The sequence below is a fragment of the Heteronotia binoei genome, chromosome 7, assembly GCF_032191835.1.
Source record: "Heteronotia binoei isolate CCM8104 ecotype False Entrance Well chromosome 7, APGP_CSIRO_Hbin_v1, whole genome shotgun sequence".
In the NCBI taxonomy this organism is placed as follows: Eukaryota; Metazoa; Chordata; class Lepidosauria; order Squamata; family Gekkonidae; genus Heteronotia; species Heteronotia binoei.
Window position 1 is genome coordinate 41,132,598 of NC_083229.1, and position 23,175 is coordinate 41,155,772.

The window sequence follows — 23,175 nt, forward strand, 5'->3', positions numbered from 1 at the left end:
TGAAGTTTTTTTTAAGGCAACAAACCTCTCCATGGAGTCCCGAGTCCAGATCAGTAGCTACAACCTGCACAACAGAGCTGCCGATAACTGCTCCCTCAGATACAGAAGCTTCATAAGTGCCAGATGTGAAGAATGGAACATTATCATTTACATCTGCAGAACAAAAGGACATACTGAGTAGTCTTGACTTCAGAATTTATTATTACTATTATTATTTTGCTATCAAGTTGCCCCCAACTTATGGTGACCCCATAGGGTTTTCAAGACAAGAGATGAACAGAGGTGGTTTGCCATTGCCTGCAACTCTGGACTTCATTGGTAGTCTCTCATCCAAGTACTAACCAGTATTGGCCCTGCTTAGCTTCCAAGATCTGATGAGATCAGGATTCCAACACCTGATGAGATCAAGCTAGCCTTGGCCATCCAGGTCAGGTCACAGCTTCAAACACTACCTTTTAAATCGAACATGGCAATGTTTGTGTGTTGTTGGGGGGGGGGGGGGTTGCCATCAAGACACAGCTGACTTACAGCAAACCCATGGGGCTTTCAAGGCAAAAGACATTCAGAAGTGATTTGCCATTTCCTGTCTCCAAATCATGACCCTGGTATTCCTTGGTAGTTTTCCTTTCAAATACTGACCAGAGACAACCTTGCTTAGCTTCTGAGATCTGATGAGATCAGACTAGCTTGGGCTATTCAGGTCAGGGAAGCAATGCTTTAATAGTTCTCTATTATTTCTACATGTATGGAATATTATTCCCCCCCATGCTGTTTACATTTATGAGCCCTCTTGCATGACCAGTAATGCATAACAAGGCTTTTTTTTTAAGTTAACTACCTTCCACTATGCCAGTTTCCATACATAAACACACCTACTGGTTTATGGCACAGCCAATGGCTTGCAGCACCTTAAAGAACAACATTTCCAGGGTATAAGCTTTGTGAGTCACTCACTTTGTCAGACATAAAGAGATGTTAAATATAGGCCATAGTTTTGAGGAATCAGCAGGAATTCATACTACCAGTAACTAAGACTTTACACTTGTAGTGGCATTAGTTACTCCAAAAAAGAATAAAAAATCCATTAAAAAGTATACTTTAGGGTCTTTCATCAAAAACAAAATTAATATTTTAAAATTATATTACTCAATACATTTGGGTAGGTTTAGTGATCACTTAGTTCTTAAAGTTTAAAGTTGGGTCAAATGTAATCCAGTTCTGTATTTTATGTATTTCTGTAATTCCCCAATAAATCAAGAAATACAAACTGTTTTCTGCAAAAGCAACTAACCTGTTATATTAATACAAACAGTAATGAAAGATGCCAGGGGAGTCATTGCTACATTTTGAGCCTTAATTCTTAGTGTGAAAAACTTGGTGGTCTCAAAATCCAGTGGTTCAGCAACCAGAAGAGAAGCAGATCCATCTGCTCTATTTGGTTTGAGGTAGAAGCGAACTGGCATGTTGGTCTCTGGAACCTGGCCCTCCTCAAGGTTATATGTAATCCTTGAATCGCCAAGAGGGGATGTAGCTTTGACAGTCTGGAAACAAAAAGGCAATGATTATACAGAGCTCCAGAATCTCAAAATCTTAATGCACAAATTCTTTCCTCATAAGCCCACTGATTTAAGAATGCAATTAGAGGAAAGAGAAAAAGATCTTCCAACTTGTCAAATTTACAGTTATTGGGGGGAGTAGTTGGTTGCATTTTTTCCTGCTGCTAACTGCTCAGCTTGTTTAGTCTGGTGTCAAAAAGGAGCATTCCTATAGCATATACAGTCATATGCATGTTTCCACACATATGGAAAGACACATGGAAAAGGTGGAGAATAGTTCAGGATAATTAATCCCCAAATGAATATTCACAAGGTATTAAAAAACAAAGCATACCACTATTTTGGTGTCACGAACAGTATTCTCTGGGATCGTTACCCAGTATGCGCTTTTCTCCCACTGTGGCAATTGATTAAGTACATTAGTAACAGTGACAGACAGTTCTACACTGCTGCTCCGGTTTCCTCCATCTGTGGCTATGATGTATCTATTTATCTGGAATGTCTGCAAAGGAAATTTGCCATAGTCATTCACTCAAAACCTGAACAATAATTTGTGAGAACAGATTGCAAAAGTAGATGAAACAGACCAACAGCAACCAAAAAAACTGAATGTACCTGGGAGAGCAAGTGATTCAAATATATCCAGCCAGTGGTGGGGTTAATTTGGAAATACTCAGGCTCCTGCTGTAACATGGAGTACACAATGACAGCATTTACCCCGTGGTCATCATCATGAGCTGCCACATGGAGAAAGCTTGTTCCCACTGGGGTGTCTTCATGAAGGAAGTCTAGATAAGTACACAGATTGTTCTCAGCATGCATAGTATTATGGGATAAGAATTATGGTTTGTCTCACCAGCTGAACTTGTTCACTAGTGGTTGTATCCAACCAATCTCTACCAGTGCAACATGCACAGATTTTTATCATGGTTCCTCTCCCATCTTCCTTTGGAGTGCTGGAAAGATGATGTCTGGTTTCAAAGGATTTGCCTGAACACAAATCTTACAGGCCAGAGGGCTGTCTTCATTCATTGTTATTTAATAACATCAGATAGCACCACTTCACTAAGCACCATCTTAATGTGTGCTTGAAACCTGAAGAGATTAGTGACCAGCCACCAAGGAAACCAATGACCGTCACTGTCAGAATAAACCAAGAGGCCATGGCTACTCACATTGGTAGCGGCTGCTCTCAAACTTTGGATCATTGTCATTCATGTCAGCAATGGAAATTGTGATTTGGCACACACCAATCAGTGGTTCTTGAGCTTGATCAGTTGCTGTCACAGAGAGAGTACACTCCTTCTGCTTCTCTCGATCGAAACTACAAGTTGTGGTGATAACTCCTAAATAAAAACACTTTTATGAAGGGAGACAGAAGAACCTTCTTTGAATCTCACTACCCTTTTCACAAGCCAGACATACTGATCCCCACTTAACACACAACTGTTTCAGTTTACTAGAAACTTCTCCCTTGCAAACTCATAGTTACAAAAAAGGGCTCCTTTCCCCATTCACTCCTCAGTTTGTTTTCTTTCTGGGTCTTAATAACTTAGAAGCAGACAAGAACTTACTGAAGGTATCAAAGTTCAGGCACGTTTCAAGCCAACTTCTCCTCTGAATGATAAATATAATAGTCACAAAAATTAGAAAGTAGGATAGACATCTGATAAAACAACTCTCCAGTTGGCTTGAAATGATTTAAGAACTTCCATTAATTGATGTAGCAGAAAAGCTAGGAGAAAGAGGCCCCCAGTTCAAATCTTATCCCAGCCACAAAGGTAAGCCACTTTCTCTTGTCCTTGGTCCCCCACCCCACAACTGCAAGATGGAGATTTAACTATTAACCCTTTCTGATTCAGTAAGATATGGCTACTCTAAGAAACAAACTGCTAGATGATCAATCAAGTATGGCTGCTTCTACCTGAAACAGGATCAATGCTGAATCCTGGTGAAACTCCATCCCTATGCATGAGGCCATACTTCACCTCCCCATTCAATCCCAGGTCTTCATCAAAGGCTTCCACTCGCAGAACATAGGTGCCCGGGGGCTGATTTTCCAATACCCAGGCCATGTCATTGTAGTAAGCACACTGCAAGAGAAATAAATGGCTAACTACAGGGAAGAGTCACATAATTAATCAACTGATCTTTGTATCCATGCATTACATCCTTCTGAGGCCACTGAAATCATGGGGCTTAGAACGGTATAACTCTGTTCAGGGTGGTGCTATTGGACTCCAAACTAGTAACAATGCAAAGCAAATAGAAAAGATAAGTAAAGACTTAAAGTAATAGAGGTGGGCATGTGCTACTGCTTTCCCTAAAAGGCCCATTTGAGGTTACGTAAAGCTATATGACTTCACATTTCCAGCCAAGGAATACAGCACTATATCCCCTATCAACCAATCAAAAACATTATGAACAATTTTACTGCAAGCAAGAAAACTTGTGGTCTGCCTCCTTACCTCTCTGAAAATAGGCTTATTGTTGTTAACGTCATTAATCCCTACAACCACCTCTGCAAAGCTCCGGAGAGATCTTGGTCCCCCAGAGGAATTGTCATCTATAGCAGAAACATTCAAAACATATTGTGGGCCTTTCAATTTAGGCAGAGGGTTTCTGCGGAGTCTAAGGATCCCTGGATTTAGGAGAGAAGGAAAAGTGAAATTAATAACCACAAAAAGAAAAGGCCAAACTGCTTTATTGGAACATATGGAGATATAAATAGCGTACTGACAGGAGAGACTTGGTTCAGTACTTTGTGTAAAGCCAGGAATTATGCAATGTCACTAAATAAAAAGGTAGTTATTTCTTATGTGAAGGCAGGAGCTGCAAGGTGAACAGAAAGTGCAGTTATAGCCCTGTAAAGTTCTTATTACTTGACACTTAGGCCATAATCACACACATACTAAAAAGTATGGGAAAACTGATATGTAATAGTAAAACTGCCCTACATGGTCAAAAACTGAATACAGGACCTAGGAGGCAATACTGCTGCTGGCCCTTCATAGTAATTAGTTGGCCACTATATAAAACAGGATGCTGTACTAGATGAACCACTGGTCTGATCCACCAGGGCTCTTCTTATGTACCAGTCTCCCTTTGTGGGGATTTTTTTCACCCTGCCCTCTCCAGACAAGCATGGCTGCCCTTATTATCAGGGCAAGGGATAATGAAGCCCTAGTTAGCCTAGAATTACTGGAAGTTTTCCCTTTTCCAAAAACACAAATGGATGTCTTCTAACCTACACATCTATAAAGGACTAATTTGCTTCTTAAGATTAGCACAGTAATATCTTTGGAGGAAAAGCCCATTTTCCTGGTTACTCGTTCTAGGACTAAGCCAGGAAGCTACAACCTGGACAACCCTACAAGTGAATTTTTAGGAATCCTAGAAAGAGTAGTTTTGGGAGGATGAGACCAAAAAGGTTTCCCTTTCAAAATGGCTACAAGGGAACAAAAAAGGCTATGTGGGTCATTACTTGCTAGTACATTAACTCAGTGCATAAACAATTCAAGGAACATGCCTACATTCACATAATATGCAAAATGTACAAAGCTGCAAAATTTTCCTATGTGTACACCAAGACATAGATTGAGTCAAGTGTGCATGTGACGAAGTAGAGGAAGATGCCTACCTCTATGGCTCTCTAATTCAAAATTGCCTTCTTTGTTGCCCCCGGTAATTAAGTACAATACTCCATCTCCATCAGGATCTTTTGCATAAATATTGGCCACTAAAGTCCCAGGGCCTGCATCTTCTGAGACGAAGGTTCTGTAACTAATGCAAAAATCAGGAATTGAATAACATTTATTAACATGGTCATCCATACACCATGAATCAATGTTAATAAAGGTAACTTAAGTATTATGAATTTGACATGATTCCCTTTCCAACTTAAAAGGCAGTAAAGAAAGAAAATGGCTTTGTAACGTGACCTTCCCATGTTGCTAGAATTGCACACACATTTTTCCAAAGTAGAGCCTAGAGCAAAGAAAACATTTATATTATCAGACAGCATTCCATTAATTCTAGATAAACATAACTTTATTTTTTAGCTTCTTAAGAATAGAAGGGAATCCAAACCTGAGTGCTTAATTAAACTTAATACCTTATATTGGCAGGGAAAATATGCTGATTTATGTCTCAACATTGGGGCAACTAACCTGCTTAAACCGATCCACATCACTGGAAATTTTATACATTCTATAATGTGCAACATGACTAAACAATTGGTTGAGACGAGACAGTTGAAAATCCAGAATGCGTTGTGCCACCCACCTTCCAGAAGGTTGCCATCATATTGTACAACACATTCTTGATATGCCCATTTTATAAATATTCATTTTATAAATATATTTGGTTGAATCCACCAGAATCTTTCTGCATATGGAAGGATTTTCTCCTGCAGAGTATTACTTTCTCATCTCCCCCCTCCTGCTTCCATTTGCGGAAATGCTCACACAGACACATGCCACTGTCTGCTCCAGCTACTGAGCACTGAAATGACTTGTGCGCAGTGGCTTATTAAGCATGTTTTGCATAAACCGAACTTCCTTTTTGTTTCTGTGCTATCTTGTGTGTTTTTATCACACCCTTCTTTTCCAAGGAACACAAAGGTGCATACATGACTCTCCATTCCTCATTATATGGACACAACAGTCCTCTGAGATAAGTTCAGCTGAGAGTGACTGGCCCAAGGTCACCTAGCAAGCTTCTTTGCAGAGTGGGTCTCCCAGATCCTAGTCCAGTGCTCAAATGTCATAATGTCTCTCTGTATCTTAAGCTGGCCTAACAAATGAAGTACCATATTTTTATGCAGGGCTTTTTTTAAGAAAAAGCCCATCAGGAACTCATTTGCATATTAGGCCACACCCCCTGAAGTCACCATTGTTTCACACAGGGCTTTTTGTAGAAAAAGCCCAGCAGGAACTTATTTGCATATCAGGCCACACACCCCTGACACCAAGCCAGCCGGAACTGCTCAAAAGCCAGTGCTCCTGCTCAAAAAAAGCGCTGTTTTTATGGATGTTACTTAAAAAAAAAAAAACATATTTTGCAACCAATTTGTGAAATGTAGCTTAAAGACACTAAGCACCAGTCTAGAGTACACAGGCTAATTTAGATCTAATAGTTTAAGGCCAAGTGCCTATCAACTATTCACATGCCTCCAATTAGTACCATTACTATTGTAAGGCTGCACATCTGCTAAATAAGAAGATAAGAACAACCCTGCTGGATCAGACCAGTGGCCCATCTAGTAATTTCCTGGTTCCCCTCTGGATCCCTTTTTAAAAATTGGTGTCGCAGCAGTACTGTAGTACTGTGGTCTGAACTCTCTGCTCACAACCTGAGTTCAATTCTGGCGGAAGCTGGATTTAGGTAGCCAGCCCAAGGTTGACTCAGCCTTCCATCCTTCCGAGGTCGGTAAAATGAGTACCCAGCTTGCTGGGGGGAAAGTGTAAAAGACTGGGGAAGGCAGTGGCAAATCACCCCGTAAAAAGTCTGCAGTGAAAACGTTGTGAAAGCAACATCACCCCAGAGTCCTTGCTACTCTTTAGTCTTCTGGTACAGTGGCTGAATTTAGTGACAGATTACATTTACAGGTTAGTAGATCAATGATCTCACAACTGAGTTCCTTAAGAATTCTTGGGTATATGTCATCAGGACCTGGAGACTTATCAGGTTTTTAGTTTCCCCAATAGGTCTAGAATTTCATCACTGGTCATCTCAATTTGGCTCAGTTCTTCAGACTCCATTCCTGAAACAGGGGCTGTGGCATGGGTACTTTCCACACTTAGCACAGAAGCAAAAAAGTCATTTAGCTTTTCTGCCATCTCCCCATCTTTTATTTATTTATTTTTATTTATTTATTTAAGATTTATATCCCGCCCTTCCCACAAGTGCCTCAGGGTGGCTCCCAACAATTAGTCAAACATAAGATTAGACAATATTTAAATATATAAACAGTTAAACATTTAAAACAGTTAAAACCTTAAAAACCAGTAGCAATCTTTTTATTCCTTGTCATCCCCATCTTCCTTTAGCAATCTTTTTATTCCTTGTCATCCAAAGGCCTCACTGTTTCTCTGTTGGTTTCCTCCTCTGGATATATTTTTTAAATTTTATTGTTTGTCTCGATGCTTTTAGCAACCCGCATCTCAAAATCTTTTTGCATGCCTAATTATTGACTTTCATTTTTTTTGCCAGAGCTTGTGGTCCCTCCTATTCAATTCATTGGGGCAGACCTTCCACGTTTTAAAAGAAGCCTCTTTACTTTTAATAGCTTCCTTGACTTGTGTTGTTAACCACACAGGCCTTTTTATGGACTTGGCAGTGCCTTTCCTAACCTGTGGAATGCACTCTATTTGGGCTTCAATTAGTGTGGTTTTAAATAGCTTCCAAGTATCCTCTAAGGATTTGACTCTCTTGTGTTTTTCCTTCAGTTTCCTTTTGACTATTCCTCTCATTTTTGCAAAATTTCTCTTTTGAAATCAAATGTTACTGTTTTGGAATTTAGGAATAACTTTCCGTTTATTTGAATGCTGAACTTGATAGCATTGTAGTCACTGTTCCCAACTGGTATAACAACCTCTCCCCAGGAGGACTACATGCTATTGAGTGAAGATCTACAGAAAAGAGAAAGCTCTGCTTACACAGCCTGGGAGAAGACTGGGGCTTCATCATTCACATTTGCCATACGAATGCGCACAGAGGAAGTGCCTGTCCGAGGAGGATGCCCTTTGTCTACTGCAATGACCACAAATTCATACATATGGTTTTCTCGTTCAAAGTTCAGTCGCTGGTTGGAACTGATGGCACCCTCAGGAGTGATAGAAAAATCCATGCTTTGAACAAAATAGAGGACCTCTGAGTTGGATCCAGAGTCGCAGTCAGTTGCAAGAACTAGAGCCAGGAACATTTGGAAACAGAAAATAGTTAAGTCAGATGAACTGAACCTCAATATTGAATGTACAAGGTTTGTCAACCCTAATTAAACATAGGTGGCATTAACTTGTAAAGAACTATCAAGAAACACTTTTCTGCAGCAGTATTTTGAAGAGGCTTCATTGCATTTAATTCAGATTTATTTCTTTCCAATATGGTGTGGACATAATGCAGCTGCACAATCAGTTTCTACACTGACTGGCCAGCACTTCCAGTAACAATTACAATGCCTTCCCTCTGACCCCCCTCCCAAGCTGTCTTGCAAGTTTTGTTTCAGTTTTTTTAAAATAAACAAATACATGACCATGTGATGTTAAAAGTTATAAAAAAGAGCAGACAGTTAGACAGAAGCATGGGGAGGAAGGAAGAGGCAGGTTCCACCTCATACGACAGCCAATTTGTTGCTGCGCCCACCATGCCATGTCTGAATTCCAAATGTACCAACAGGCTCAAAATGGTTGGAGACCCCTACTCTAGAGTTATATGAGCTAAGGTGTATTGTATCTGTAAACTGCACAGGACACTTATTTTTATTTTACGACCTCTTTGTGCTTTTGTACTTTATTTTGTCTCCATATAGATTTGTCTTTGTCCTTTTCCAATTAACAAAACTAGCAGGAAATGCTATATCTACCTTGCAATAAAGATGTGCCTACAGGGATTGATTCAAGAATATTTTCTCGACTGTAAATAGACTGCTGGAATTCTGGAGAGCAGTCATTTTCGTCTGTGATGTGAACTATGACCTGCATAACAACGAGAGAGAGAGAGAGAGAGAGAGAAAGGAAAAACACACAAAGTAAAATACACAATAGTAATAGAAAACGAAAAAGCCATGACTGATTTCCAGCATCTGAAACATGTACATTTATTTTAAAAGAGAAAGCAGTTTGTTTGAGAAGTGTAATTTGTGGCTATCATGTATGTGCTTCCATGCAAAGTAGACTCTAACTACTCTACCAGTTCTGGACAATATGTCTCATCAACTTCTTCCACCATCATATCATCCTGCCATAGCCAAGAGCTGTCATGCTCACAGTAGAGGGGAGGATGGTGAAAAAGCATTCCCACCATTCTTTGAACAGACTGGATGAGGCACTTCCAGCCTCCAGTTGTTCTCTGTCAGAATTTGAGCCTGTATCAGGGCCACAGGATGGGACATGAGATTCACCACTGAACTTTGTCCAACAGGGTTAGACTTACTCATTGATCCGAACAAAGAAAAACCTGTGTGTTCTCTGAAAGAGAACACCTGCTATTTCAAGTTCACTTCATCTTCACCTCCTTTGTCCCAATCTAACAGAACCCGGCTTTCCTGCCTTAATCTAAAGTCTTGAAATGGCAACATAGCCAAGGACGATCCGGCCTCTGGGCTACTTAGATTAGGTATATTACCCCTCCATTCATAGGAAACCATACATTTTATTATTCCCTTGCCAATTGGGCAAATAATGATTCCTAGATCTATTTCTGGTTGGGAAAACAGCATGGATGAAAGGCTGAAGCTCGTCTTCTCCACTGCCATCCTGATCCAAATCAGGTCCCTGCAGTATTTGTGGAATCAGTTCCCAAAAGCCAACATTGGATTGCTGGTAATGAGGGTTGGATAAGGGAAACCCGGAAGCAACTCAGGAAAAAAAAGGGTATTTCTATAATTTGGCCCACTGTCACTAAGCATGGAATGGAAAATCTCCACTCTACCTCAGTTACACTGCTGAGCAAGCTCTCTGCTTCCACTGCTTTCACTAGGAAATGGTAGAGGTGGTGCTCACTCTCATAGTCCACCAAACGAGTCAGACTTAGTTCTCCAGTCTCTTGTTCCATGCTGAACAGACCACTGGGATTCATCAGCAAAGTGTAAGAGAGAGGTCGATTCTGGAAAGAAACTGCCTCAACAACAGTCACTCTGTAAAGAAGAGAATAGCCACAAAACTACTGGTTACTTTGAGGCAGGAATAAAAAATAAGGGATATGAACCAGGCTGAAATGCCAGGATAGGATTCATAGCCTAATTTGTGCTTACAGATTTCATCCCACAATTTTTTTTTACATTTTTTGAATTTGTATATAAACTGACCCTTGAAATGAGACTTCACCCATTCAGTGGATAATTTCAAATGTAAAGTTATATCTATCAACTCTATTCTGCTGCCAGGGGAGTTTTACTGAGGTACAAAGTGCTCTCTGCCAACATTTCTATATTTCCATGGTCTTAAGGAGCTTCTGTTACTGGCAGAAAACTCTGCCCAACAGAGGAAAGCTCTGTCATTTGCTAAACAGAGCAGTTGGACAAATTCAATTAGATTTTGCAAACACAGAAGGTGCTCATAAAACAAAAGAATACTAGTGAAGATGTAAGGGTACTTGTGTAAGGGTACTTCCTACTCATCCAGTCTACTGCAGATCCCTACATTTTGTGCCAGAGAAAAACTTCCAAAACTTCTATAACAGTTACATATACAGAGGATTACAGTAGCCTAGACAGTCAGGTGTATGCTGAAAAGACATTGTACTTTAGTTCGCTTTCTGGAATTCAAAAACCCCTTGGGTTTCTAATCAACACAACAGGGTTTTTTTAAAAAACAAAAACAAAACAGCACCACACACTGGTTTCTCCTCCTCCTTGCACACTTACTTTTCATCTGCTGGCATATTTTCTGGAACAAACACATCATATGATGTGTTAGTGAACTGAGGAGGTCTGGGGCCAGCCAAGATGGAGATGAATGCATAGGGGCTTTTGTTGCCATATTCATCAATGGCCAGAACAGTGACCATATACTCCTGATCAGGAGTTAAAGGCAAGCCACTTGTCAAGACAACACCGGTGTCTGTATCGACATCAAACCGTTCTTCACCACCTGTTGTGTAGAGAGATTTTTAAAAAAATTATAAAAGAGGTCATGAGATGCCACATTTTCCTAATTCCTGCCATTTCATTTCCATCTTCCTATCCCCCCCCCCCCCCCAATTAATACATATTCTCCTCTTCTGTAAAGGATGCTAGCAGATGCTTTTACTGGCAATATCCTTATTACAATAATGAAACAGCTACAGATCTTTGTAACAGCATTGCAGAAGCTCCACACTCCACTTGCAACACCTGTGTAGGAAGATTTTAGGCAACCACCTGGGTTCCACACATTGCAAACATTACACTCTGTGCAGGAGTGCAGTTCTGGCTGGCTAGGTCAGGGCTCTGGTTCAAAAAAAGGTCTCCAGCAGAGGGAAGACACTAGGCAGCCACGTGCTCCAAGACCATGCGCTCCATTGTCTCTGCCGCCTCCAGCCTCCAATGGGCTTGCAAAGAGGGCAAGAGACATGGAGCCGCCAACAAGCACCCCCTCCTGGGAGAAGCTGGGTCTGCCAATGCCCTCTCCACTGCACATGGCTCTCTCTCTCGGGCCGTGTTGGGGGTGGTGGTGGTGAAATAAGGTCTCTCACTGGGCTGTGTGAAAACACACATCCATGAAATGCAGCCGATGGCACTATACTGTTCTGAGTCAATATGCAGAAAGTAACCTACTGAACAGGTGATGGCACTTCCAGTGATGTCAGTGAAGCCAGTATGGCTTAATATGCAAATGAGTTCCTGCTGGCTTTTTCTACAAATAAAGCCCTGACTTTGTGGCTGTGGTTAGCACCACATGTTTTCTGAACAGATCACAAAAAGACCAAATCCTTGGGTGTAGCAGGACAGGAAAAAGCAGGCCTTGCACATAGCTCCCTGCCTGACTAACATGCACTTCAGCCCTAAATCTAACAAGAAAAATCTTTGTGCTTGTTCACTCTACTCCCAAGTAGATTAGAATGATTTAACAAGGGGGGGGGGAGATGCAATCAATAGTGTGAACAAATAATCTAGACAGATGAGCAATAATATCACAGAAAGGAATAAAGAGTTCTGTAAGGCTCTGCAATTCCAAAGCCAGACTAAGATAAATTCAAGACTGATCAGAGAAAGTAGTTCAAGGCTACTGGGAGATCTAGGAGGTTGGGCTGATGTGAAGACAACAGGACAGGACAAATGCAATCTCACTGGATGAAGGTATTTATATGCACACACAAATCAGTTATTAAAAATACTTATTAGTTATCTATCCAGTTCTAAAGTGGTTTTCCTACATCCAAGAGGCTGATCAGATGCGTATTTGTTTAGCATCAGTGGTCATGCATCCTCTGATGCTTCCAGATCACTCCCTGCATATGAACTCAGAAGGCTTTCAAAGGGGTGCAGCAAAGAACAGTTTGGCCAGGACAATTTATAAAGTTATCCCAAACAGGTCAAACTCAGAATCCTACTTGGGACTACTAAATGGGGCTCACTCCCAGGAAAGTGTTCTTGAGATTGTACTGTTAATCTAGGTTTCCTCTCCCAAATTACACAATCACTTGCTGCCCTCGCAAAAGACCCATTAATCAGACAATGTAAGTATCTTCACATTAAAGAAAATGCTAATCTTTAAAGATAATTATTGAGGTTGAACTACATATCTACCATAGTGCAAACTGCTACATTTTCAGAATCCTTTCAATGTAAGGGATTCAGTACCTTGCAGCACAGTAATAAGTGTTCAAGTACAAGAGACAGTATCCCTCAGACTCCTCGGGTAGAAAACTACTTACCAGCAATCAAAGCATATGATATTTCAGTACTGGAATTTTCACTACCACTATAATGGGCAATGAGCTGGTAGACAAAAGTGCCTTGCTGGGCCTCAGGATCAACACTTGCCAAATAGGGGTATGGATACATTTTCCAAGACAAGGGCTCTTCTTCAACACCAATAATCACCACACGGCACAAATACCAGTCAGTATCTAAAAGGATCACAGAAAAACATAAGTTTTTTTTTTTAAAGCTTTAAAAAAATTATGGAGACAATGTTAGGGTATGGTAATCTTGCCATCCTCCCTCCCACCCTTCCATGCAGGTTTTTCCCTTCTGTCTTCTTCTGCTGAGCAGCCCCATTATCTATTGTCTTCTTATTTGTTTATCTATGGCTGTCCCATCCAGCTCTCTCTCTCTCTCTCTCTTGGAATAAGGCCTGTTGTGAGGGAAAATATAATGGACTCTAGAAAGAGGCTCTGGGTGAGTGCCCCCCCTTGGAGTCTTCTTGCTCACCCCCACCCCAACCACCTCTTCCTCTCAACTACCCCCACACCCTTGGCACTCCACTACTCCTCCAACCCATGACATTCAGTCACCCTCCATCCTTGCAGTCTTCAGATAATAAAACTGAAGTTACTTTACTTTGTATTCACACAAACATAAGATAATTTGTTGCCAACAACTGTTTCTGCTGTTCAACAAGGTATTTAACGCTTAGAGGAGAGAGGTTTTCTTTTCCATTTCTGCTGAAACACTCATGTATAGTGTTCTAAGTTTCACAAACACACAAGTTTAGAAAGCAGGCACAAGTTCCCAAAATTATTTTTTATACACAGACCAGGGATCACTCCTCTTTTCTAGAAGCTATTTTCTTCATTAACTTGGCAGTGATCACTTCTCTTTACTAGAACCTATTTCCCCCTTTTTTTTGCTCTTCCTTGATCTACTCACTCTCTTACCTCCTTCCCAGTCAGTGCTTAACTGTTTATTCTCAACTATCAATTCTTAACTGACTCTCTCAACAGAATTTCATTCACAGTCTGTCAAAGGTTCTCAACTTTTGTTAGGCATTAACCCTTGGCAGTCCATCACAGAGGGCTTTTTAACATCAAGGATGAAATTCACAATTTATATTTTGAGAGTTTAAGAAAATGTGACAAACTTATATGACAAAACAGGGTACTGAGTAAGTGGTAGAGAGCCACAGTCAGTCAGAGTAGACAGTATTGGGATAGATACCTTCAGACTTGTTATAAGGCAGCTTCACATGACCACGGAAAGGAAGATAATGCCAAAACAAGGATATGAACCATGAACAAATTACTACGGAATGTTCTATTATCAAAACCTCAAATACAATCAGTGTATACAACCATTTTAGTGAGTACAAATACATGTCTCAAATGAATTCAGTATATATACACCGTACAATTCATCGTCTGATTCAGATTGGGGGGGGAAGGGAAAGGGAGGCAAGATGCAGGAAGCAAAGAGCAACTAGGGAGCTGTGGGAAAAGCAAGCTACAGTAGCAGCCCTGGGAAAGGAAGCAGAAGAGGGAAGTTGCTTGGGAGTCAGATTTGAGCCCTGCGTGGGCCACATGTTTGACACTCCTTATCTAAAGGGTAGTTCTGTGTAACATTGGCTTGGCAATCAGCTTCGAAGTAATGTCTATATGGGTTACTGTTATACTAGTGCATTCCTGTTCAAAAAAGGATAATTATGAAGGGGCAGCCATCAATGCTCCCTCTAAGCTGTGGAGTCTTGTGAGCAAAAATTCTACATTGGGAACTACTGGCATTAAAGTTGTGAGCTACTGCATAAATTAGTTTGCTCTGGGGTCATTTTTCCTGAGTTAAGACAAAAATGTATGAGCTGGAGGCTAAAAAACTGTGAGCTAGCTCAAACTAACTCAGCTTCACTGATAGTCGTGTTACTCTATTGTAGCAAAATATAAACCAAAAGTCCACTGGTACCCTAAAGACTAACAAAATGTATTTCAATATTTTGTGAGTCACAGCTCATATTGTTTATACATTTAAAAGCTCGTATTGAAACAAGTATTTTAAGTCTTTAAGGTGCCAGTGAACTTTTGGTTTATTTATTAAGAATGGTTCATACTCCCCCTTTAGTGTAATCTTTCAAAGCAAGCATCTGCAAAATCATTAACTCATGCAAACAGAGGCAGTGGCATTAAAAATCCCCCCTTTTCCTAACTGCAAAATTATTAATAAGATAAAAACAAAACTGCAGCTGCAAAATTTCTCAACTTTTCAATGCATAATTGCTCCGCTGACTGGATTTAATTATTGGATTCATGCATGTGTCAATGTGAAAACAAGACTATAGGAGCCACCACACAAAATGGCATGCAGCCCCAGCATTTTCTTTCAAGTAAGTCCCAACGCTTTCAATGGGGTTCATGCCCACATAAATGTACTCAGGGCTGCAATTCAAAATCCCTTCAAAATTCAACTGAAGCTACTCTGAGCTAAGGTCATGCAATCTGAAAGTGCATACTCTTTTGATAGGTAAAACACAGTTCAGCGGGGTCTTGGAATCCACATGTTTCAGGAGCAGATGCTGCATTATTGGATAAAAATTCTGTTTTAGGCAAAATTTAGGACACTAGCAAGTATCCCATGAGGCTGGTGTAACCCTATTCCAGTGAACGGCATTATATAGTAAAGCTTTGTTTGGATTCCTACTACATTTGATACAACACAATTAAAATCTGCATCTGGATCGGGGTGGCTCGGCAGTGCTGATGCTGTTGGACCTATAGGCGGCGTTCGATACGGTCGACCATCGGTTACTGACTTGCCGCCTCGCCGACGTGGGGATTCAGGGGCTGGCCTTGCAGTGGCTTTCCTCTTTCCTTGAAGGCTGGGGACAAAGGGTCGCGATTGGGGGGGAGCTATCCCGGAGGCACACACTTAATTGTGGAGTGCCCCAGGGAGCGGTTCTCTCCCCGATGTTATTTAACATCTATATGCGACCTCTTGCCCAGATTGCCCGAAGGTATGGGCTGGGGTGTCACCAGTATGCTGATGACACCCAGCTCTATCTGCTCATGGACGGCCGACCAGTCTGCGCCCCAGAACATCTAGATCGGGCATTGCGGGCCGTGGCTGAGTGGCTCAGACTGAGTGGACTGAGACTGAATCCTGCGAAGACAGAGGTCCTCTGTTTGGGCCGTCGTGGACCGGGGGGGGGGGGGAAATCCCCCTGCTGGCTTTTGACGGTGCGCCGCTGACGGCGGCAGACAGGGTCAAGAACTTGGGGGTGCTATTGGAGCCGTCCCTAAAGATGGAGGCTCAGATAGCAACCACTGCCAAGTCCACGTTTTTTCATCTTAGACGGGTAAGGCAGTTGGCCCCCTTCCTGGACCGCGACGACCTAGCAACAGTGATCCATGCTACGGTCACCTCGAGGTTGGATTACTGCAATGCCCTCTACATGGGGCTGCCCCGTGCTGGACCCGGAAATTGCAGCTGGTGCAGAATGCCGCGGCCCGGCTGTTATTGGGCCTCCCAAGGTGGGGGCACATTCGGCCGGGTCTTCGGGCTCTGCACTGGCTTCCAATAACATACCGAGTCTGGTACAAGGTGCTGGTCATTACCTTTAAAGCCCTATATGGCCTGGGACCTGCCTACCTGAAGGACCGTCTCTCCCCACACGTTCCCCAGAGAGTACTGAGGTCTGGGACTCAAAACCTTCTCACCATCCCCGGGCCCAAGGAAGTCCGTCTCAAGACAACCAGAGACAAAGCCTTTTCTACAATGGCCCCCACATGGTGGAACCAGCTGCCGGAAGAGGTGAGGGCCCTGCGGGATCTTACTCAGTTCCGCAGGGCCTGTAAGACAACCCTCTTCCGGTTAGCCTACGCCGACTAGATAAATGTAGCTTATCAGATTTTAGTGAAATATACTGTATAGTTTTAATGTTAAGATTTTAAGGTTTTTAGGTTTTTTAAATGTTTTGACTTTTAAATGTATTAACTTTGTACCTTGTTTATTGTTTTGTCGTTTGCTGTGAGCCGCCCTGAGCCACTTTGTGGGAAGGGCGGGATATAAGTTATAGAATAAATAAATAAATAAATAAAATGCTATACAACTTAGCATCTAAAACCTACAGTTTTAGACAACAGGCAGACATTTTCTACGTGCTTTGTTTTGAAATCAACAGATTTTAAACTGTATTTAAAGCAGATGTCCTAGAAGATGGGTGGAATGACCTTGTCCTACATGATCACTGGAATTATTTCCACCCCAAGGCCTTGTCAATATGTTATTGGGCACAGGACAACAGCAGAATACAGCTCTGTTCGGAGAATTGCTGCAAAGATCAGAGAGTTCTTTCAAACACCATACTGGTTACAACATTGGCTTCATTAATTAAAAACCTGAACATTCATCATTACAGGTTAACAGCAGTGTTCTCTTCATCATTACAAGTTAGCAGCAGTGTTCACTGTTTTTTTAGCCTCCGGCTCACACATTTTTGTCTTAGTTCAGGAAAAATGGCCTCAGAGCAAACTAATTTATGCAGTAACTCATAACTTTAATGCCAGTAGCTCCCAAAGTAGAATTTTTGCTCACAAGACTCCACAGCTTAGAGGGAATATTGGTTGACAGGTCAAAACCTGCACAATGGCTGACCTTGTGCTTTTAATGACATTATCATTGAGGCAATCCTAGATACACATTAGATCCATGCACACTGCAGTGAAAGCCATCTGGAAATCTATGTAGGTACTGTGCTGGAATGCTAAGAACTAGTTTCACCACACAGTAAAAATGTGTTAAGAGGTCCACCATGAATGTGAGAGTCCAGTTTATTATAGCTCAATGAGAACTGATCAAGGACTAGAAAGCAGTGGAAGGTGTTGCCAACCATATTGAAAAACTGTGAAAGAAAGAAAGAAAGAATCACACTTAGAAATAGCTTACCCTCTAAATACCACCCCTCTGCCAAGATGCTAAGAACCCTTACAACAATCTTGGTGGTAACTCCAAAATGAAATTAATCTTTCTAGTATAGGTTTGTTAAACAATAGCATGTCAGGAAACATTTTTAACTGGGCTACCTTGGCACCCACCTGGTTATTTAGGAACCAAATTTGCATTTTGTCCTTTTGCCTAAAGGGAGCATATTTGAGATTCTGTCATTGTATCTTCACAACATTCCTATATACTAGACTAGGCTAAGAGAGAAGAAGTAGCCCAAGTCGCGCACTCCACTGTGGGCTCCACAGCAGAGGGGGGATTTGAATCAAGGTCTCCTGCATCTCACCCACTGCACCAGTTTGGATAAGATATGGGAGGCTTTTTTCAAATGTCCTGTGTGTCTGGCCAGATTCTACTTTAGATCAATGAATGTGGGCTTTTAAAAATTCAGCCAATTGTCTCAAGCACCTGGCAAGGACTTGCATAGAATACAAAAAGACACCAAACAGATAAAGACAACAGGCTAAATCCCATTTCACTTTTAAAGGCAAACAGCAGCTTCCAAACAAACAGTGGTTTTGCAAAAACAAGCAACGGTTGCTCAAGTGCTTGGTTGCCCAAACACATTTAGTGGCCCAATGATAATTGAAAGCACAGCTGGAAGCATGCTTCAATACACTTGCATTTGCTTGTGAATATCTGTACAATGCTTCAAGTCCCTGGGCCTTTGAAAGTTCCCTAGTTGTACAAACCAACTGCTGTGCAATTAAATTGTAAAACACAAGAATGAATAAAGTCACAGAAATCTGTCACTTTGCACTCAAATTCATATGATGTGTAGTTACATACCACTTTGCCTCAACTCCTCCCCCCCCCCCAAAAAAACAAAAGAGGCTACAAGCAATCATACAGCCATAAGCCTCCTGACTTTAAAAAAAGCAACAGTTATGGCAAAGTGGCACATCCTGTGCACTTTGCAATGTTTCCTGACTGGAGGACTAGTGGGAAAGGGACTACTTACCACTTATTCTATTCAAAGTTGACCTCCTGCACTATTTCCCTCCACACCAGAAGAAGATACACAAAACTGCATCTCTCTCTCCCACCACCACCCAGAGCACAAAAGCAACTGGAGGGGGGTGAGTGTCCAAGATTAAGCATTTCCTCTCCACCTCAAGGCTCCAGCGGCCTCATACAACTGCTTTTAATTTGAAAAGATGTTTGGTCAAAGTTAACCCACTTTTACATCATATCTGAGCCTCTGTCAAAGCTTACCTACAGTCTCAATGTGTTATGTGTCTGATTACATTTTACTTACACACATGCATATACCACCTTTTTCTCCACAAAACTGCCTACAGCATCACTTCTCTCTCCTAAATGTTATCTTCACAACCACCACCCTGTGAGGTAGGTTAGGCTGAGAGAGTGACCAGTCCAAAGTCACCCCTGCAAGCCAAGACGGTAGGATGGGGATTTGAACCCAAGTCTCTCAGATCCTACTCTGATATCTTTGTGGTAAAAATTTATTTATATTCAACAAGCTTCTGTTCACAGACTGCTTCCTCAACACACAATCTCTCAATTAGTAACAAAAACCCCTCAAACTCAATTTGGGAAAATTGTCACCTCCAGCAAGATTAAAAGCCCTCCACACTGGGCTTCAATTAGAGGTGGCTCTGCTACAGATCCATTTCATTTTTTAAGAAGTGGGACATCCAGCAATGGATCTCATGACTGATATTCATTCATTCATTATTATTATTATTTTTGTAGATCAAGATGGGTCTGTCTGTAAGAGTTCAGGAGCACCTTAAAGACTAGCAAAATTCGTGGCAGCTTCTGTGAGTCACTGGTCACTTCTTGAGATACCTGGCCCAAGGTCCCCCAAGCGGGGAAGAATTTGAACGCGGGTCTTCCTGATACTAGTAGTTCCACATCCTTAACCACAACACCACATTGGCTTTAAACTGCAATCTTAATCAGAGCTGTTGTTGTTCAGTCGCGCTGTCGAGTCCGACTCTTTGCGACCCCAGGGACAAAGTCACGCCACGCCCTCCTATCTTCTACCATCTTCCAAAGTCTGCTTACATCTTACACCATTCTAAACTCAGTAACTTTAATGGTGTCTAATTCCGCTTAGAACTGTTCTGGGCATCTCTTACAGCCCCCCGTTGGTATTGCCCCCCCCTCCGCCGCCAGCCGTACCTTGCCCATCCATCCGGTGCACCTTGATGGTCACCTCAGCGCGGCCTCCTCGCTCCAGCGGCCGTCTGAGGTAGAGTCTGCCGGAGCCTCTGTCCAGCTCCACCGGGAAGGAGCCCCCGGCCACCGGGGAGAGCAGCTCGAACCAGCCTCCTTCGGCCTCCTGGTAGACAGCGTCCGGGACGGTGAAGATGGGCTCCCGCAGCGGCGCCCCGACGGGGATGCGCACTTTGTAGAGGGGGCTGGAGGGCAAGGGCGAGCGGGCGCGGCGTCGCGACGGGGCGGCTTCTTCTTCTTCCTCCTCCTCCTCTCGCCTCCTTCTCCGGACGGCCACCTCGAAGCGCCTGGCGGGGCTCCGCAAGGGCCGAGGCACGCCGTGGTCCTGGGCTGAGACCCAGAGGCTGAGGCGGCGCAAGCCCAGCAGGGAGCCCACGGCCAGCACCTGCCCGCTGCGAGGCACCACAAAGAGGCGCCGCCCCTGGCCGCTGCCGCCGCCGCAGCAGCTGTCGGGCCAGGCGCGGTAAGTGAGGAGCGCGTTGGCGCCTTCGTCCGCGTCCAGGGCGCGCAGCCGCGCCACCTCCGAGCCCAGCGGCGACAGCTCGTCCGCCTCCAGCGGCAGCGCCGGGCTCGGCAAGAAACGAGGCCGGTTGTCGTTGCGGTCCAAGACCCGCAGGCGCAGCAGCACCGCCCGCGAGGGACCCCGTAAGGAGAGGCTGTAGGCCGCCCGCGCCTCCCGGTCCAAGCGCTCCGACGTGCGCAAAAGCGCCGCGCCAGTCGCCGGCCGCAAGTGCAGGACGAAGCGAGAGGCGCCCTCGCCCTCCAGCGCCCACTCCCTTAGCGGCTGGCCCGGAGCGAGCAGCAGCAGCCTGGGCAGCGGCACCCTCAGCCCGCGCACCCACGTCCCCGGCGGGCTGTTCTCGGGCACCTGCCCATGGAAGCAGAGCGCGCTGGGAGCCGCTCGGGGCCGGGGGCTGCCGTCCGGCGGGTGGCCCGCCGCGCTCCCCCAGCTGGCCAGAAGCACAAAGGCAAGGAGGCGCCGCCTGCAGAGAGTCAGACCTCGGGCCGAGCCCCTCATTCTTCGCGCCCCAGTCCTGAGCCGAGGGAGCCAAACTTCTCAGCCGCCGACTCCCAGGCTGCAGAACCGACTCCACGTGGGGGGCGGGCCCGGACCCACCCTCTTCCTTTAGCCCACCAATCGGGGAGAAGGGGCGGAGTTGAGCAGAGGGGACGAGCCCACTGTTCTGTGTGTCCTTCAGTTGTCCCGATTGAAAGAGTTGACCTGGAAAAATGGGTCAGAAACTAAAGAGAAATTGTAAATGTTAAGTGACTGTTGTAGAACTACTTTTGACCCCCGTTTTGGTTTGGAATTGCTGGGTTTTTTTATGGTAAACTGAATAAACTATATTTAAAAAAAAAAGAAAACAGAAAGAGGCGACCTGGAGTAGGGCCATTTGGAAGCTTTGCACTCCGCTGTTCCTGGCCAGACAATCCATTCTTGGGCGGATTCCTTGACCAGAGAACTTTATTTCCACCAAGGAGGATGCTGTCCAAGTTTCAGGAAGCGCCTGCCTGGAGGTGGATTTCATCCATCTGTCCTGTTTTCTACATACCTTTCACACTTTCATGCTATCTTTCAAGAGCTCCATTGTTTTATCCTCATATCATATGGGCTAGGTTGCAACTGTGACTGACCCAAGAGCAAAAGGGCCTGTGGTTGAAAGGGGATTCAAACCCACGCCACCAATGGTCCTTGTCTGCAGAGATAACATTTGGAACAAGCTCCTCCCAAGTCCAAGTCATACTTTTAGGCACTTACCCTGCCTATGTTGCCTGTGAGCCTTCCCGGTTCTTCCATCATACACTTTCAGACATAGTGTAGTGTACAGATTTGGAGAGGACTGGATTTCAGCTGTGCGACCTTACCTTTCCTTGCCCATGTTGGATTCTCTGGTTTTGTTACAGCCAGGAATCTCTATCAGTGTACGCTAACACAGCAAAGTTTTGGTGTGGAGTATGCTAGCAGACTTACAAAGTTACACAGAGCCAGTGGTCAGATTTAAAGCTAATAAGTGTTGTTTATTATATGGAACTCCATTCTAGGAAGCAAGATAAAGCAATGGAATCTATTCTAGCTACCAGGGCTTTTTTTAGTAGAAAAAGCCAGCAGGAACTGTGTTCCTGTGCATTCCTGCTCAAAAAAAAGCCCTGCTCGCTACCAACCTAGGATGGGTATGAATGCAGCAAAGCAAGCCCGCAATCATTGGTCTCTGCTTGCTGTGTTTTTGAAAGTTAAATTGCCTTGAGTACCATTTCCATTAGGGTTTAAATATCAGACAAGACAGCCCCTGTATTTTCCCTTGAGTTCCTGTGCTGAGTAAAAACCTAAACCAATATCTAAACAAAGGGTGGGATAGTTTAAGTTTATTTCAGTACAGAAGATACACACGCTCATGTAGGGCAACTCAGTCACTGAGGGGAACTGAAGTTTTGGTGGGAAAAATCTCCTTGAGAGTTAAAGCGATACAGGGGTTTCTCGTACCTTCCTTCTCACACAGATTAGGAAACCTTTTGAATGTGTGAGTGATTTGGTCTCCGAGTGGGGAGACTGCCTAGCAAACACAGCAAGTCCTCTTTATCTCATGCACCATCCTGGAGTGTACTGACTATGCGAGCTTTATGCCCTGATCTGGATAGCCCAAACTAGCCTGATCTCATCTGATCTCAGAAGCTAAGCAAAATCAGCCCTGGGTAGTATTTGGATGGGTGACCAACCAAGGAATACCAGGGGCATAATGCAGATACAAGCAATGGGAAACCACCTCTCAAGCATCTCTTCCCTTGAAAACAAGTCTAGCTCGCTACCTAGTGATGTATAACACTAAAAGAGCTAAAACTCCTGGTTTC

General features: G+C 43.4%; 1 protein-coding gene across 1 annotated transcript in view; it reads right to left on the reverse strand.

Moving 5' to 3' along the window:
- LOC132575514 (neural-cadherin-like) overlaps nucleotides 1–21,346 on the reverse strand; it is a 51,493-nt gene extending 30,147 nt beyond the window's left edge. Inside the window, exons 1-14 of the mRNA XM_060244329.1 lie at nucleotides 20,275–21,346; nucleotides 13,134–13,328; nucleotides 11,143–11,368; nucleotides 10,209–10,413; nucleotides 9,142–9,253; nucleotides 8,216–8,465; nucleotides 5,197–5,339; nucleotides 4,025–4,197; nucleotides 3,481–3,649; nucleotides 2,732–2,902; nucleotides 2,172–2,344; nucleotides 1,891–2,058; nucleotides 1,292–1,541; nucleotides 26–153 (exon numbers count right to left, since the gene is read on the reverse strand). Of these exons, the coding sequence (XP_060100312.1) occupies nucleotides 26–153; nucleotides 1,292–1,541; nucleotides 1,891–2,058; nucleotides 2,172–2,344; nucleotides 2,732–2,902; nucleotides 3,481–3,649; nucleotides 4,025–4,197; nucleotides 5,197–5,339; nucleotides 8,216–8,465; nucleotides 9,142–9,253; nucleotides 10,209–10,413; nucleotides 11,143–11,368; nucleotides 13,134–13,328; nucleotides 20,275–21,346 (3,435 nt within the window). The remainder of the gene's footprint in view (nucleotides 1–25; nucleotides 154–1,291; nucleotides 1,542–1,890; nucleotides 2,059–2,171; nucleotides 2,345–2,731; nucleotides 2,903–3,480; nucleotides 3,650–4,024; nucleotides 4,198–5,196; nucleotides 5,340–8,215; nucleotides 8,466–9,141; nucleotides 9,254–10,208; nucleotides 10,414–11,142; nucleotides 11,369–13,133; nucleotides 13,329–20,274) is intronic.
- Nucleotides 21,347–23,175: the final 1,829 nt, after the last annotated feature.